The 16,839-nt window shown below is 45.6% G+C and overlaps 1 protein-coding gene across 1 annotated transcript; it reads left to right on the plus strand.

Annotated features, from left to right (window-relative positions):
* The first annotated feature begins 587 nt into the window (after positions 1-587).
* Positions 588-8,882, plus strand: LOC141229032 (uncharacterized). Its single transcript, XM_073667399.1, has 8 exons — positions 588-672; positions 2,867-3,004; positions 3,134-3,313; positions 3,396-3,519; positions 3,603-3,700; positions 3,901-3,991; positions 8,217-8,564; positions 8,815-8,882. The coding sequence occupies exons 2-8, from the start codon at positions 2,927-2,929 to the stop codon at positions 8,880-8,882; spliced, it is 987 nt and encodes a 328-aa protein (XP_073523500.1). The 5' UTR covers positions 588-672; positions 2,867-2,926.
* The last annotated feature ends 7,957 nt before the right edge of the window (positions 8,883-16,839 follow it).

Here is a 16,839-nt window from a genome sequence, read left to right on the forward strand (position 1 = left end):
TATCTTTATAGTGAGTCTATGCGGTGACATCCAGGAGGCTCCACACAATTCAGGAACTCCAATGGGCACATTACTGCTTGTTCACCATCCATGACTGAATCAGTGGACATGTATGTGGTCTCTGGACCGGGACGTCTCTTCTGTATTTGTAGGTTTATGGAGCTGACACTATAGTTTTATAGGATTGCGCGTTCACAAAGCCACTGATGGTTGTTAAAATTGTGACAAATATCAGGGAATACTTGATTAATAACCTCCAGTACTGAGGACGTCATTTTGTAAAAGTCTTCCGGGAAGGAGATTAAGCCGGTAGTGGAATCTGTAGGGAACCTGTCGTTCCTGAGGCAAAGTACGTGGGGTGTAAACTGGTTCGCAATAGAATTTCCCATCAAGTGAACCCGTATATTAGTAGTCAGAGTAGCTCCTGAATATGTCTCCATCCTGAAAAGGGTCACCTTGCCATGGTGGGATGGCTGTTATGCTTTTTTGATCAAAAACTGTGTTCACTAAGGACCCTATGTTATTTAAATGCACTTTTGCTTTTTTACTTATTTAGTTACAGCAGGGTTTATGATCACTTTGTTTCTTGTAGGTTTTGCATATGTCTCCATAGATGAGAAGATATTAAACAGGCATTCAGCTCGTCTGCTGGCGTTGCTCCCTTAAGAACAGGTAACGTTTGGCAGAAGTCGCCTGTAAAAAAAGTACAATTTCCCCCATTAAGCAATTGGATCCCTGCAGATCTTTCAAGGTGCGATCGAGGGCCTCGACAGCTTTCTTGTGCGCCATGGTGGATTCATCACAGACAATTAATTTGCAAGTCTGTAATTCTTTAGCTTTCTCTGAGCCCTTAGTGTAATTACAGGCTAGAGTTTCCAACAGCAATAGATTCAAGGGCAATCCTAGTACTGAATGAGCCGTGCGCCCTCCATCTTTAAGAGTGGTCGCAATCCCAGATGAGGCATCGGCCAGAGCAATGTTATTGCTTGAGCGAATTTTTGTGAGCAGCAAATTAATTAAGAATATTTTACCGCTACCTCCTGGTCCATCAAGGAAAAACAGTCTCCCATTTCCACTTGAAATCTGATCTGTAATTGCCAAATACGCCGATCTTTGGTCATCAACCAAATGAGGCTTATTCAATGTGACAAATTCTTTCAACCTTTCCAAATCATAGCTTTTGTTTTGCAGAATATCACAGCCCATAACATCAAAGGCTGGTCGAACTGGTGCTCGTAAACCAAATTCTATTAGAGTTTTACTATTGATACACTTGCACCTTTCTTCTAGCGTCAAGAGGACTTTGGTGAATATGTCGGCAGTGAAATTTAAGCCTAAATCCGGATTAACTCTCCTGTGCACTCTAAGAATATCTTCGCTAAGATATTCTTTGTATTTTTCCCAAAGAGCGCGGGGGTTAGAAGGTGCACAGGTTGTAATTATTATAGCGAACAGGTTTCAAAGTTGTGGTGGAAAGTGAGTGACGGACATTTTCTGCAATGTCATGTCCCAGTGTTGATAATCTTCGATCAGACCACGCTTTTGGAATGCCTCCCTGTAAGATTGAGACAGCTCACCACCAACTGTTTTTAAATCTGTGAAAGATGTAGGCCCAGGGACAGTGTGATGCAATAAACGTAGGTAGTAACACTCTGCATTGTTTGGATGAAGTGTGTACACGCGTCCAAGAGCATCACTGGAACCTCCGTCCCATCCTTGGACCCTTGCACCTTGTTTCCTTTTGCAAAATACTTTTCTCAACTTATTCCATGTATAATATTTTTGGAACGTCTGAATATAATAAAGTCCTCGCAAATGGACCTGCTTGACACAGGAGGAAGAAAGCTGTTAATGTTGTATTAGGTAGTTGAGTCGCTCTTTCTTCTAAATTGTTGGTAGTGAAATAAACTCGTTGCCCATTTTCAAGATGGATGCTGAGATGAACTAAAGTCAGATGTCTTTCATGGATGGGAAAATTTAGTAATTGCCACATGGATTCGTTACTACTTATATAGTTCCCATTTTTGATTGTGTAACTGAAACACTGCCATATCACTGTCTTTGTTAGCTGATTTGCAAGTACATTTGACTCCACAGAATTACAATATTTCACGTTAATGTGCGTGTCAAACATTTTTCAAAATAAGGTACAACCCATCGATTATTTCATTATCTTTGTGCTGATTAACCCTTTTAAATCTGATTGTTGCAGTAGATCCTCGCTGTTCAGGTTTCCATCTTCTGTAAAGAGCAACTCTTTAATCGCTGTCGCTCTAATTCTTTAAGATCCTTTGGGCTAAAACTGTAGTTTTGCATTTAACACACAGACACCCATTTTCTCCTTTATTTCTATACAGTCTAAATTCAGAGGGCCAAATCTCATGAATGGGGTAAATTTCGTGTTTTAATGTTTTCAGTATTTTTAGTCTGGTGATAAAGACGGGCAAGATTTCACTCAAACCTTGTGAAAAATGTGTTTTTTTTTCCAACCGGTTCCACACACAGATTTACTGCTTTATATATATGGATGTAAAGAGGAAAACTAAATACCGTAAAATTATAAATCTCCTCATATGTTTCCACTTATTGTGTCCAGTACTTGTATTATTATTATATCAGTAAATGATTCCAGAATTAGTGTTATGGAAGATGAGTCTATGAGAAGAGTCTTCAGCTGAAGACTCCGAGGAAGAAACTGCTTGTTGTCTGTGGCCTAAAATATAAAGGTTTTATTACTAGATGTAAAGAAGAAAACTAAATACTGTAAAATAATAAATCTCCTCATCTGTTTCCCCTTATTATCTCCAGTAATTGTATTATTACACAGGATTTTTATGATGTTATTACGGCTCATCTTCTCATTCAGGTCTCTACAACATCAACTCCTCTAAGATTACCCATTTTTACCCAAATTTACCCATCAAAGATGGATATGGACGGAGACAAGATGGCGGAGAGGATATTATACCTCACCCTAGAGATCCTCTTCCGGCTTACTGGAGAGGTGAGAGATTCTGATGACGTCACATTACATCATTCTTATCTATGGGAATAACAGATGGACAGAACTGGAGAGGTGAGGACCCTGGAAATGTCTGTAGTGAGATTTATTAATGTGTCTCTCCATGGCCAGGATTACACAGTAGTGAAGAAGACCTCTATTGAGCGCTGTCAGGACCCTGTGTCTGAGGGATGGGTGAGACCCCTGAGCCCAAACATTGGGCCTCCATCTCACCCCCTAATGCATGAGAACATCAATCGCCAGAAGATCCTAGAACTCACCTACAAGATGATTGAGCTGCTGACTGGAGAGGTGACACTGCTGGGAATGCTGGGACATTATACAGTAAAGCTATGAAGGGATCGGGGGATGACTGTATCATTGCATGTGTCAGGTTCCTATAAGGTGTCAGGATGTCGCCGTCTATTTCTCCATGGAGGAGTGGGAGTATTTAGAAGGACACAAAGATCTGTACAGGGACTTCATGATGGAGGTTCCCCAGCCCCTCACATCACCAGGTAATAGATAGGACTAAATACACACAGCCTATAATTATCTGTATGTAAAGAAGGAATTCAGTCCCTGTATGTGTTTCCTCCAGATCTATCCAGTAAGAGGACAACACCAGAGAGATGTCCCCGTCCTCTTCTTCCACAAGACTGTAAACAAGAAGACCCCAATGTTCCTCAGGATCATCAGGTAGATGGAGAGAAGGTGCCATGAGATCTCCCCTATGATGTGTAGACGGCTGTGAAGTTCTGGTGTTCAGTCTTGTTTTATCCACCATTATTATGTTTTATATTTGTGTTATGAGAACAGTGGAGATGGCAGGATTAGAGCTGATCATAGATGTGACTTCTCCATCTGTCTTTGACTTTTATAATATTTATTTGTTTCAGGGTGAAGATCTGACCCATATTAATACTACAGAGACATATGTGAGGGGTGATGAGCGATGTAAAGAGGAGATTCCTACATATGACCACCCAGGTGAGTAGTAACCACTAAATGCAGAGAAGTCACAGATTCTTCTAAGTCACCGGCTGTGGCTGCTTTATCGGTGGTGTAGTCCGGCCGTATCACAATCGTGTGATCACCATTTTGCTGCTAGAGCATAACTTTCTTCACTAGTTACTCATTTATTACTGATGAAGACTGTCGGGTTTGATCATTTCAGTAGATGTGTTATTGTCTATACTCACAGTTTTTTACTACAGTAGTTACTCTGATTTAACCTCTTCCTGCTGCCAATTTTGTGTTCCTAATCAGGGCCCATTTTTCAAATCTGACGTGTGTCACTTTATGTGGTGATAACTTTGGAATTCTTCACAAAGGATAATGGGAAACAAATGGATCTTACAAATTATTTTCCAACTTCTCTTGAATCTGACAATCCCCTATATACGGTTGTACACTACTGTCTGGGTACATGGCAGGTTAAGAAGGGAAGGAGCGACATTTAGCTATGTGAATGCAGATCTTGCTAGGATAGTGTGCAGACACAATGTATTGGGGACACTGCTCGTTGTCACCTGGCAGCTCAAAACATGGCCAACACGAACAGGCTTGGCGCTATCTACTCCATTTTCCAGATCCCAGGGATTGCTTGGCTCATCATTCTTTAACCCCTCTACATGGATCTGGACTTAGACAGAGACCCCTAGGCTTGGGACATGGTGTTACCTGATGTTCTGTAGTGTGAGATGGCAAGAAGAATAGTCAGGTAGCCGGGTCAGAACCAAGAGGACAGAGAAAATACAAAATCAGAAGACATAAAAGTAGTCAGTAAACGGGCCGAGGTCACAACAGAAACGAATCCACAAGCCGGGAGCTGAGCACAGAGGACTGAACCAGAGGAGAACAAGGCTGTATCTGGCAGCTGCCGGCAATATGCTTTCAGCTTTAGTAGGGTGCGGTGCTTCCCAGTTGGCTAAAGCAGGGAGCAGATTACTCCAGCTGGACAGCACACACACCCATACTGCCAGACTGGATGATACTACAGGTCCCAGCAACCCTAATCTTAGTGGCTGGACACAGCCTGCGCCGCCCAGAGCTTCTGGTTCTGACGTCTCCTCCATCACCAGCGCTGCCTGCAGGATGAATAAGGCGGCTCCTGGTGAGAGAAGCAGATGTCGCAGGAGCAGATCCCAGAGGAGATGGGATCCACCATTTACAGAAGCCCTAATGTGACCAAATTGCAGAAAACCAGAGCAATAGAAATCCCCATAAAGTGACTCCATTTTGGAAATTATAACCCTCAGTGAATAATCTATAGGAGTAGTGACTATTTTGACTCCACAGTCACTTTCCGGAAATTAGCACGCAGTGGATGATGGAGAGTGAAAATTACAAATATATAATTTCATTACCCAACACATAGTGCCCAGATTGTGCTCCAGGAGACACACACCGTAAATTAAGTGGGTTCTTCTCACTATAGTATTGTCAAATACATGGAGGCTAAATGCGGTTTGGGCACACTGCAAGGCTCAGAAGCGAGGGGGAGATTTGACTTTGGGAGAGTGGATATTGCTGGATTGGTTTATGGAAGCCATGTTGCTTTTCAAAAGCCTTTGAGCCACTAATAATGTGGAAACCTCTGGTTTTCCACTGACAGATGATGGACCTGAGTGGGGACTTGTTTTTTGTGAGATGAGTAGAAGTTTTTATTGATATTATTTTCGCCTACATAACATTGTTTGGTGGCTTTTTATTCCATATTTGGGAGGCAGAATTAACAAACAGTTGGACACCACGCTCTACTGGTTCATCCTATGAGGTTTTCTATTAGACTGTGAACTGTTATTGTCTTGGTGAATAATGACGGCTAACATAGGGCAAAATAAAAAAAACACAGAAAAAGATACAGCCTTACTAACACCAAATCATATAACAAATGCACTAGCAGGATGCCGCAGACCCCCATGATAAAGGTGGGGGCAGCACAGGTGCAAAATACTGATGGAGCAACCACTCACAATCCTACCAATTCATGGAGGGTGTGGTTGCCTAGTATTAAAGATGCGCACAGATGAAGCTTGCATAGGACACCAGTCACACAGGTAGGTGTGATGCACAGTGTCTGGCTTAGCCTAATGATGCCCATACTATTACATCAGTAAGGCTGCCCAGCACTATATAAGTGCACCCCACATGGACAGACACCCCAGTACACCCAACCAACACTAAAATGCTAATGCATTTCTTATCTGATTTGGTGTTGGTAAGGCTGATTTTTTCTGTGATGTTTTCTTGGTAAATAATGATACTTTTACATAAAGTACATTTTTATGGAGAGTTTAAGTAGAAATGTTCATCAATATAAATTTTAATGATATGTTATTCATAAATAATAATTGATTTTCTTCTTGGCAGATGACTGTACCAGGAGATCAGAGGAACAGCTGACATCTTCAATTTTTAAATCAGATGATCTTGAGATCCCACAGGATACAAATGAAGTGAATGCCATTAACCAAGATATACCATCATCCCTTCACAACAAAGATCTATCATCTGATCATTTGAAACAGGTCCTGTCTTCTGATTCATTACCGAATACTAAGGAAAATCAAAGTCACAAAATAAGCATTAAAAAACAAAGTGCTCCTCAAGCAAAGAAGCCATTTTCATGTTCAGAATATGGAAATAGTTTTCCCCTTCAAAAGTCTTTTCTTAAACATCAAAGCATTGACACAACAGAGAATGTATTTTTTTGTTTCAAGTGTGGGAAATGTTTTAACCAGAAATCAAATCTTGTTAATCACCAGAGAAGTCACACAGAGGAGAAGCCATTTTCTTGTTCAGAATGTGGAAAATGTTTTACATTGAAATCAAGTTTTATCAGACATCAGATAACTCACACAGGGGAGAAGCCTTTTTCATGTTCAGAATGTGGGAAATGTTTTAACCAGAAATCAGATTTGGTTAAGCACCAGAGAACTCACACAGGGGAGAAGCCTTTTTCATGTTCAGAATGTGGAAAATGTTTTAGCCATAGATCAGATTTGGTTATACACCAGAGAACTCACACAGGGGAAAAGCCTTTTTCCTGTTCAGAATGCAGAAAATGTTTTATCCAGAAATCAGCTTTGGTTATACACCAGAGAACTCACACAGGGGAGAAGCCTTTTTCCTGTTCAGAATGTGGGAAAAGTTTTAGCCAGAAATCAGCTTTGATTAAGCACCAGAGAACCCACACAGGGGAGAAGCCTTTCTCCTGTTCAGAATGTGGGAAATGTTTTAACGATAATTCAGATTTTATTAAGCACCAGAGAACTCACACAAGGGAGAAGCCTTTTTCCTGTTCAGAATGTGGGAAATGTTTTGTGAAGAAACCATCACTTCTTAGTCACCAGAGAACTCACACAGACGAGAAGCCATTTTCATGTTGTTAATGTGGGAAATGTTTTACATGGAAATCAACTCTTAATAAACTTCAGAGAAGTCACACTGGGGAGAAACCTTTTTCATTTTTAACCGAAAATTGTATCTTCATAAAGGGGTTTTCCGCTACTAGGACAACTCCTTCTCATTCCTCATGTTTGGCCTTGTTAAAATAAAAACACTCATACGCACCTCCCGTTCTGGTGCCGTTCCATTGGTGTCACAGCTCAAGTTCCCGGGGCTCACACAAGATTGTTACATCACACAAGATTGTTACATCACACAATCCTGCTCACAATCAATGCCGCCTTCGGATGTATTGAACATCAACAGGAAGGACATGGCCTGGACACAGCACGAAGAGAATGCACACACTGAAAGCACTCTCTTCAGACTGTGCTCCTGGGGGAATTATAAGCAATTTACAGCCTCAAACATGACGTCCGATATGAGAAAGAAAGACAAGATATCAGAGATTAATCTGAGGTTCTCCACCTCCGTCAGGATGTCTGGTATGCAGTGTTTCTTATTGAAAGTCTTATCTTCCTGCTCTTGAGCCATTACTGCCTCATCTTAGCATGGAAAAAAAGCAGTCTTAACTCTCATGATGCCAGACAGCTCAAGCCTATAAATCCTGCGTCAACTTCTCTCTTAATGTAGGCCTCACAAGAAAACCGCACCACAAATCTCCCTGTACACTCACAGAAACACATACTGAGCAGCGCTTGCTTCACAAGGAAATTTACTCCCCAGCCACAGGGGATTCTGATATGGGGAACGCCATAATTGATTTGTATTTCATATTTTGTGTCTATCCCTACTAAACAAGAGATAGAGCAATATATACAAAGACTGGAGACCACATACAAAACTGAAATATGTCCTCTCGCTTCTATCCTGTCACATCTTACTGACAAGGTACAGAGATTAGAGGATAATGTCGTCCAAGTTGTGGACCATCAAAATGCTCGTAAACAAACACTGGATAGTCACAGCCAGCAAATAATAATCAGTCTGTTTAATATGGTTGATGACCAAGAAAATCACAATAATATCCGGATAAGGAGTATACCTGAAAATCTCAATACACAAGCGATCATGCCAACACTATGGACATTATTCCATAATATCCTTGGTGACCCTATTGATAAGGAGGTGGAGATTAACAGGGCGCACCGTACATTAGGCAATCATGGCCCAAATCCTGAGCGTCCAAGGGACATTCTCTGTCACATACATTTTTTTTCAATGTAAAAGAGGCCATTGTGAGGAAAGCAAAGGAGTTGGGTCCTGGTGATTTCAATGGAAAACGCATATAATTTCTCATAGATCTATCCTGAATGACACTTGCTAAAGAAGGGTATTGAAACCACTTCTTGATGCTCTCTGAGAAAATGGCCTGATGTACCCCTGTGGTACCTTTCCAGCTGCAGGTCCGGAAAAATGGAACATTGTATACTTTGAAAGACCAAAGCGACATGAGACCATTCTGTGATGTCCTGGTCATTCCCAGAATCCATATATCTGACTGGCCACCTGCTCCACCATTGCCACTGAGAGTTCCAGCACGTCACAGAAGGTGGTCAATGGATCAGGAACTTGATGGTGATGCAGCCAGATGGGAAAGGAACCTGCTAATCATATGAGCTCCTGAAATGAATCTTGTCTTCCCTGATGAGAGACAGTTTGCAGATGCTTACTTATTTCTTTAAGCATATAATAAGATATATCTAAATAGAGTTGTAGGTGCCACTCTTCAGAATGTCTCAGTTTATGTCTTAGAACGGCATATAAGTTGAGTTCACATTATATTTCTGTAATATCAGGCTGTATTACTTTGCTTGCTATATATTCCATGGTTCCCACTAATAGGAACCCTAGGACTGAAGGTTTGACGTACACCTGTAAAGACAACCCCCAGTCCGGGGACTTGCATTGGGATCTGCTTGTTTTGCAATTTCCTACTGTTTTGATCTATTCATAATCTATACTTCTTAGACACTGAGAGGTAGATGTTACTATCTTCCGTCTATACTTCCTCTTTGCTTTTAATATTTCTCTCTTCCATTCCCCCTTTTTTTCATATAATATGGCACAACTCAAAACTTGTTCATTAAATGTCAGATGACTTAATGTTCCAGAGAAAAGAGCTCAAGTGTTATATGCATAAACAACACGTACATTTTCTTTCTTCCGGAGACCCACTGTAGAGGCGATCATATACCTCAATTTACTAACAGATATTGTTCTAGAAAATATTAGGAATTTCTCTCTCCCTCTGAAATCCCTCTCACCCCCCCTCCCCTATCTCAGTCGCAGTAAGAAGAGCTAACACTCTAAGAAGTGGCTCCTATGCAAATAGCAGGAGCCACTAACTCAGTTATACCGGCTAGTTACCATACCAAATGGACAGACCTGGGTGATGAATAGACACTTTTGAGCAGATGAGCCAGAGATTGAAAGGGACAGGACTCATCTCGTTAGGCTTCAAAGAAATCTATCACACAGTACAATAGCCGAATCATCCTCATTTGCAAACTCCTTTTGCTCATCAGACTCATAGACACCGAAATGAAATATGGAATATCGGAAGTTCTATAATTGTGATGGGACACATATTTTTAATGGTGGGGTTAGCTAAGGAACAATATGCATATTTTACTTATTGGTGAGCTGTGATGCAAGAGGGCAAAGATAACCAACAGCAGTTATGTCATGTCTAGTCTCTAAAGAAAGGTAAAATTGCAATAAAAATATGGTATCACTTGCTAACTTCTGCGATCAACCAGCGAGAAGTTATCGCAGAAATAAAGAGATTTTAATAAAACCATGAAGGGTGGAGACCAGCCCAAGTGAGGTCATCACGGGGGGAGTATGTGGGCATGGCCCCCCTTCGGCATAAAAGATCCAGCTGAAGATGGGTCTATAATCATGCCGAGAGATACATATTGTGTAAGCACGGGTCCTGTTCAATAATGGTCCATTGGAGCACCTCCCCTCCAGCTAAACTGAATCATCTCTGCGATCTGTCAAGTAAGTTTATTCTTTTAATCCCTTTTATTTTGGTGTAATTGTATATGTATTGTCCCCCTTTGTAAAATCTTTTGTTTATTTTTTCATAAATACTACCTCCCTTTGGATTAAATAAAAAATTGAATAGTTCCGTTTCTTGTGCTCTGTAATCGATTTTCCCCCAAAGCCATATACCCTATCAGAAAGCAGGCATCCGATCAGGCCTGTATTGTATTTTAAAACTGATCGGTGTTGGCAGCGAATAATCTTTCTTGGGTTATCGTGAGACTATCAGTGATAGTACAGACTTTCCATGCTTTGGAATTCGGAGGTGTGTACGCTCACTGCTAGCTTGCCGATGACTATTTGGTGAGAACAGCCTGTTAGCCTCCTGTATTGATCGTCAGCCAATCGTGCAATTGTCCGGACGATAGGGGGCAGCAGAGAGCTGTTCGCTCCAGAGATCACAGTGAGTGGTCTCTGTGAGTAATCGGGATCGTGACTGTGTGAGCAAATCCCTGACAAACTGGTGGCAGCGATGGGATATTGTATTATCACGCCGTTGTCGTCCCTGAAAGATATTATTCATCTTGGCGTCACAGTACAAATGCGGTTTCAAAGTCGAAGGTGCCGAGTTAAGGCCGCTACAGATCACTGCCGCATACTATTGTAGGCACACTGTCTGACACGGAAGGGAGGTATGTGTTTGTTAGCATCTCAATCTATTCCAAAATTTTGACTTTGGCAAACTTTTATCTCCCTAATTGTGACCAAATTAAGACATGCCGTCATTACTTAAACAAGCTAAAACATTTTGCGGAGGACCTTATCATCATTGGAGGGGACTTTAATTTTGTCTTGGATCCTTCTTTAGACGCTTCCCGGGGCCGGAGTCACCAATCTAAAACACAATCAAAAGCTTTGCTAAACGTCCTCCAGTCTTTCCAATTGGTCGATGTATGGAGGATACTACATCCAGACGTAAAGGATTATACGTATTATTCACCTTTACACAATACCTACAGCTGTAGAGACTTTTCCGTAATTAGTCATCACTTGCTTACATGGCAATCTACATCTCAGGTAGGAACTGCTATATGGTCAGATCATGCTCCTGTATATTGTATTCTGAGTATACTTGACTCCACCAAGGCTTCAGCTGTTGGAACTTAAATGATAATCTCCTTGGTAAATATGAGCATGATGAAAAAGCCTTACCATTTTAATGGGAAACACTCAAATACGTTCTCAGGGAATAATAAAACTTGGATCCAGGCTAAAAAGAGAGAGCAGCTAAAGTCTCCCATTTGCTTGGGCGGATTGATCTCCTTGACAAACGACATAAATGATCTGCTTCCCTCCAGGTATACGCAGACCTGCGTAACGCTAGAAAGGAGTTAAGATAATTTCATGGATGGGGTATTTGCAAATATTGTGGAATTTTAGGTCACCTACTTATGGATGGAACCAAGTAAAAACTTCCATTCTCAGTACTAGATATGGGGCCTCCTTGAGAAAAAGACTTAAAATGTCCTACACTGAAGTTAATATGTAAGGTATGGGATAGTGGTAAAATGCTGGGGATTGGAAAGTACACAAACTATACTTCTTCATGGGACACCGATAACTTACCAGACCTACATAAACCAAAAAAATGTTAGTGAGTGGGAGGGTAGGGGTATATGTTTGGTATCAGAACTCTTGAATTATTCAAGAGCTTTGAACAAATAAAGGCAGATTTTAATCTTCCGCATAGGGTGTTTTATCAATATCTGCAAATATGTCATGCGTATAGCACACAACTAGAATAAACGCCATACTGATTAATAGAGATCCGACAATAGATATCATTGCTAGAATGGTGGATATGTAGCACCCCGAGGGCTCGGCTGCTACAGGGGTATTGCACCTCGAACCAGAGGTGTGATATTTCACTCCCGGGTAAGGATGGATTGTGGACTAGGGCTCGGTAGGCTGCATGCATCACACACACCCCATTTCCGAGGGACAGCTCAACGGTGCTCCCACTAGACAGAAGTGCAGGCACGACAGCATCTGTCCCTGGCTGGAGTGGGGCGGGGGGTGGAATACCCAGTGGTGTAGGAGCAGATAGGGGTGGGTCTCTGGGCATAGGTAGGAGCCCATTGGTTGCTAGTCACCTGGGCTCGGGTGTCAGAAGGAGGTATATAAGGTGGGCACCATCTTAGGACAGTGTTCAGTTCAGTCCAGTCCAGTTCAGTCAGGAGGAGAAGAGGAGAGGAGCTCAGCCAGAGAGGGCTGACAGAGAGCTGTGGCTCAGTCTGGGCCCAGCTCCAGAGGCAGGCCTGGAGTAGAGGCCAGAAACAGCAGAAAGAGAGAGGAGAAGGAACAGAAAGGAAAGTAAGAAAGGAACTGGAACAGAAAGGAAGCAAGGAACACAGAGAAAGGCCCAGAGACACGAGTGAAGAGGGAACCCTAAGAACCCACGAGATAACGGGTGAAGGGTTGGCAGAGCAGGGTACCGGAACGCAAATTGGTGGAGGCAACTAATCCTCAGCCAAAACCGGAGGTTGTGACCACATCTTGGTGCGACCCCTCACTACATCCACCAGGAAGGCATACCATATAGGGTCAGGGACGCAGAGATCAGCGTGCCCAGAGAAGGCCCGAGGGAGCTGGACAAAGGTGGGTCACTGGTGGGGACGGCCAGAGAAAGGAAGAGAAGGGAGTTCTGTGCCACACTCTGGAATTGCCTGGGAGTTGACTGAGTCCCTCACCTGGTGGACGCAGCACGGCTTGGGCAGTCATCGCCTGCAGGATTGACACGAATAACAACTGTGAGTAAAGCATTGAAAACTGCAACTGCACGTCTCTGTGATTCCTTGCCGCACCAGCACCATTAGTACTGGGACGCTCACACCATCACTCCCATCATCCACATTAGCTGCCCTGAGGCAATACTTCTCCCGTGGGGAGTCATCCCATACTCGGCTGCGCAAACAACATCAGCCTCAGCGGTCGGCAGCGCAGCGGCGGTCCCAACTGACCGCAATCCACGGGTGGCGTAGTCGGACATTCTTATTACTTAAGACCGCCACTGGTTTGACCGCCCTGGGCACGGACCGGGTCACCGCCACGGAGAACTACAACCCCCCAGCGATCCGGCTCCGGGTATTCCCCTGCTCAGCACAGGCCTAGGGGGCGCGTCAACTTTTGGCGTAGTCGGCAGGATCATTACCAACCCGCCACAGGCGGGTATTGCGTGCCGGAAGAAAACTGCACATGTACCTTAAAAAGAAGTCTCCCGCCATTTCCAGAAGTTTCCCGCTGTCCGGAGTCGTTTCCCGCCATCCGGAGCCGATTCTCGCCATCAGACGCCAATTTGGACCGTTTCCCGCCATCTTCATCCGTTTTTCCCGCCCTGGCAGAGCGGACGCCATTATGTGCGCACAAAAGGACAGCAGGAAGCCGCCTCCTATCGTGGGCCAGGTCCCAGAGTGGCGCCAAGGGAGGGGCCCGCCCCCAGCAACTATGAGTGCAGCAGTGGAGATGTCCATCAACGTGGGGGGGCTGCCCCTGAAGGTGATTGTCAGAAGATGCCCCCAGGACCAACCCCCATGGGGGCGGATAGGAAAGAAAACCGAGGGGCTGGGTGCGGCCTGGATCAGTCTGGACCCACTGCACCCGGAGATGGAGGGAGCAGAGAACTTCACCAGCACCCTGGCCCGCAGCCTGCTGCAAGCGGAGCCACCTTGCAGTCTGACGGAATTGCTGGCCCAGCTGCCTAGAGACCCGGACAGTGCGCGCGCAGCGCTGGAAGATCTGAATAGCAGAATGGTCCGGGCGCAGCGGGATGTGTTTGCCGGGTGGAGAGAGGAGATGGCCCGGCAGCACGTAGGTGGCCAGCGGAGGACTCCGCCGGGACCGGGCAGCGCGCTTACCACAGGACGCGGAGAAGAAGGACCGGCAGCTGCAGACGACGCGGAGGAGGCCACAGAGACCGAGGCAGGTAATGGGGACGCCACCACCCCAAGCCCTGGGAACACCAACCTGCCCTCACCCTCCGTTGCGGGACCCGAAGGACCTGGGACCGTACCTGACATCACGCCTCCACCGCCGCCAGCTAGGCCTCAGGCTGTAAGCGTCACCGTCAAGCCCCGCCCCGCGCTGTGCCCTCTGAACCCGGGCGCCGTAAAGCGGGAGACATCACGGGCCGGGAAGCAAGGCCCAGCACACCCGGGCGCCGCTGCCTCACCAGCGCCCCCTACAGTGACTGTGCCACCCCCGGGCGTGACCAACAAGCGACCACCGGCCTGGTCGCAAGGCCGAGTGCCCCCGGGCGCTGCCACCCGTCCGAAGCCCGCAGTGCCACCACTGGGCGCGGACCTGTACGCCCAACATACCAGCCCGGACGGGCTGCCCTTTGACTGGCCACCGGAGTTTGTCAACCCCCGTCTCCGGAAAGAACGACCCCTGAGCGAGCCTCTGATCCCGGCCCTGGAGCCCGCCAACATCGCTCCACCCCGGCTGGAGGATGCCCAGTTTGCATGGGACCCCACCGGCGAGAATCTCATGGGCTTCACCCAGGAGACCCGGGCAGAAGCAGCCCGCCGTGTGGAGTATTGCCGTCAGCAGTTGGAGAAGTTTGAAAAGGAGCGGCGGCAGAGGCGTCTCAGGGAGGAGCGACTCCAAGCCCGGAGCGCGGAGCAGAAGAGGAGGGCCCGACAAGACTCCCACGCCATCCGCGGTCCCCCAGCCACCGGGACCGTAGTCAAGTTCCAGCTAGAGCATGGCTGGGGCTTCATCAGAAACCCGGAGGCTGACACCAACATATTTGTCACCAGAAGGGACGTGAAAAGTCACCTGCCGGAGGGACATCATGGCCGTGACCTGTACCCCGCTGACGTGGTCACCTACACCTGGCATAAGGGCGCAAAGGGACTGTATGCCCTCCATGTCCACCGTCTAACTGAGGAGGAGCTGCGGTACCGCCCAGACATGGACTACCCTGAGGATCCAGACGGATCTGAAGATTATGAGGAAGGAGCATATGGCGGACACCGTTACTAATAAATGGTAAATGGAACTGTAAATAGTTACCCGTCAGGGTATAAGAACTGTTGCTGATTGAAGTGAGGTCCCCGTTGGGACTAATGTGGACTGTTTCCTGATAAGAGTTACCCCTCCTTATCCCCTAACAGGCTGAGGACTGTCAGCAGCCATTCCCTATCCCTACCTGGCCGAGGACTGAGAGCGGCCACCCTTGTATATAGTTGCGCTTCTTAAAGCGCCCCCTACTGGTTTTATACGAAACTGCAACGTCTACCTGGACTGTTGCACCTTTACCTGTTCGCAAGTTGCACAGCGGCCAGAACTCAAGAATATGTTTTGAAAATGTTTTACTTGAAAAAGTTTTATATGCTGCTAGAATAATAATGCAAATGTTTTATGTGATGTTTTATATGCTAAAAGAGTTCCGGTAGTTTTGACCATAGCTAGTGACAGAAGAATGTTAAAGAAAAGAAAAAGAGTACCAGTAAAGTTGGAAAGAAAAGAGTACCTCCCATAAAGGGATGAGTTTTTGGTTAGATGTCTTATATGCGAATGCATTCTAAAAATGTTGTATGTTGAAAATTGTTTTATTCTTTTCCAGCCCGAGGACGTGCTGTGATTTACCAGGGGGGAATGTAGCACCCCGAGGGCTCGGCTGCTACAGGGGTATTGCACCTCGAACCAGAGGTGTGATATTTCACTCCCGGGTAAGGATGGATTGTGGACTAGGGCTCGGTAGGCTGCATGCACCACACACACCCCATTTCCGAGGGACAGCTCAACGGTGCTCCCACTAGACAGAAGTGCAGGCACGACAGCATGTGTCCCTGGCTGGAGTGGGGCGGGGGTGGAATACCCAGTGGTGTAGGAGCAGATAGGGGTGGGTCTCTGGGCATAGGTAGGAGCCCATTGGTTGCTAGTCACCTGGGCTCGGGTGTCAGAAGGAGGTATATAAGGTGGGCACCATCTTAGGACAGTGTTCAGTTCAGTCCAGTCCAGTTCAGTCAGGAGGAGAAGAGGAGAGGAGCTCAGCCAGAGAGGGCTGACAGAGAGCTGTGGCTCAGTCTGGGCCCAGCTCCAGAGGCAGGCCTGGAGTAGAGGCCAGAAACAGCAGAAAGAGAGAGGAGAAGGAACAGAAGGGAAAGTAAGAAAGGAACTGGAACAGAAAGGAAGCAAGGAACACAGAGATAGGCCCAGAGACACGAGTGAAGAGGGAACCCTAAGAACCCACGAGATAACAGGTGAAGGGTTGGCAGAGCAGGGTACCGGAACGCAAATTGGTGGAGGCAACTAATCCTCAGCCAAAACCGGAGGTTGTGACCACATCTTGGTGCGACCCCTCACTACATCCAGCAGGAAGGCATACCATATAGGGTCAGGGACGCAGAGATCAGCGTGCCCAGAGAAGG

The sequence above is a fragment of the Phyllobates terribilis genome, unplaced genomic scaffold, assembly GCF_046119375.1.
Source record: "Phyllobates terribilis strain yellow unplaced genomic scaffold, ASM4611937v1 Scaffold_453__1_contigs__length_1468511, whole genome shotgun sequence".
NCBI lineage: Eukaryota > Metazoa > Chordata > Amphibia > Anura > Dendrobatidae > Phyllobates > Phyllobates terribilis.

What these genes read in the sequence shown, in the direction of transcription:
- LOC141229032 (XM_073667399.1), top strand. Translation starts at nt 2,927, where the DNA reads ATGGATATGGACGGAGACAAGATGGCGGAGAGGATATTATACCTCACC. An exon ending in TCTTCCGGCTTACTGGAGAG is followed by an intron (nt 3,005 to 3,133) that starts GTGAGAGATTCT and finishes CTCCATGGCCAG; the next exon opens with GATTACACAGTAGTGAAGAA. An exon ending in CCAGCCCCTCACATCACCAG is followed by an intron (nt 3,520 to 3,602) that starts GTAATAGATAGG and finishes TGTTTCCTCCAG; the next exon opens with ATCTATCCAGTAAGAGGACA.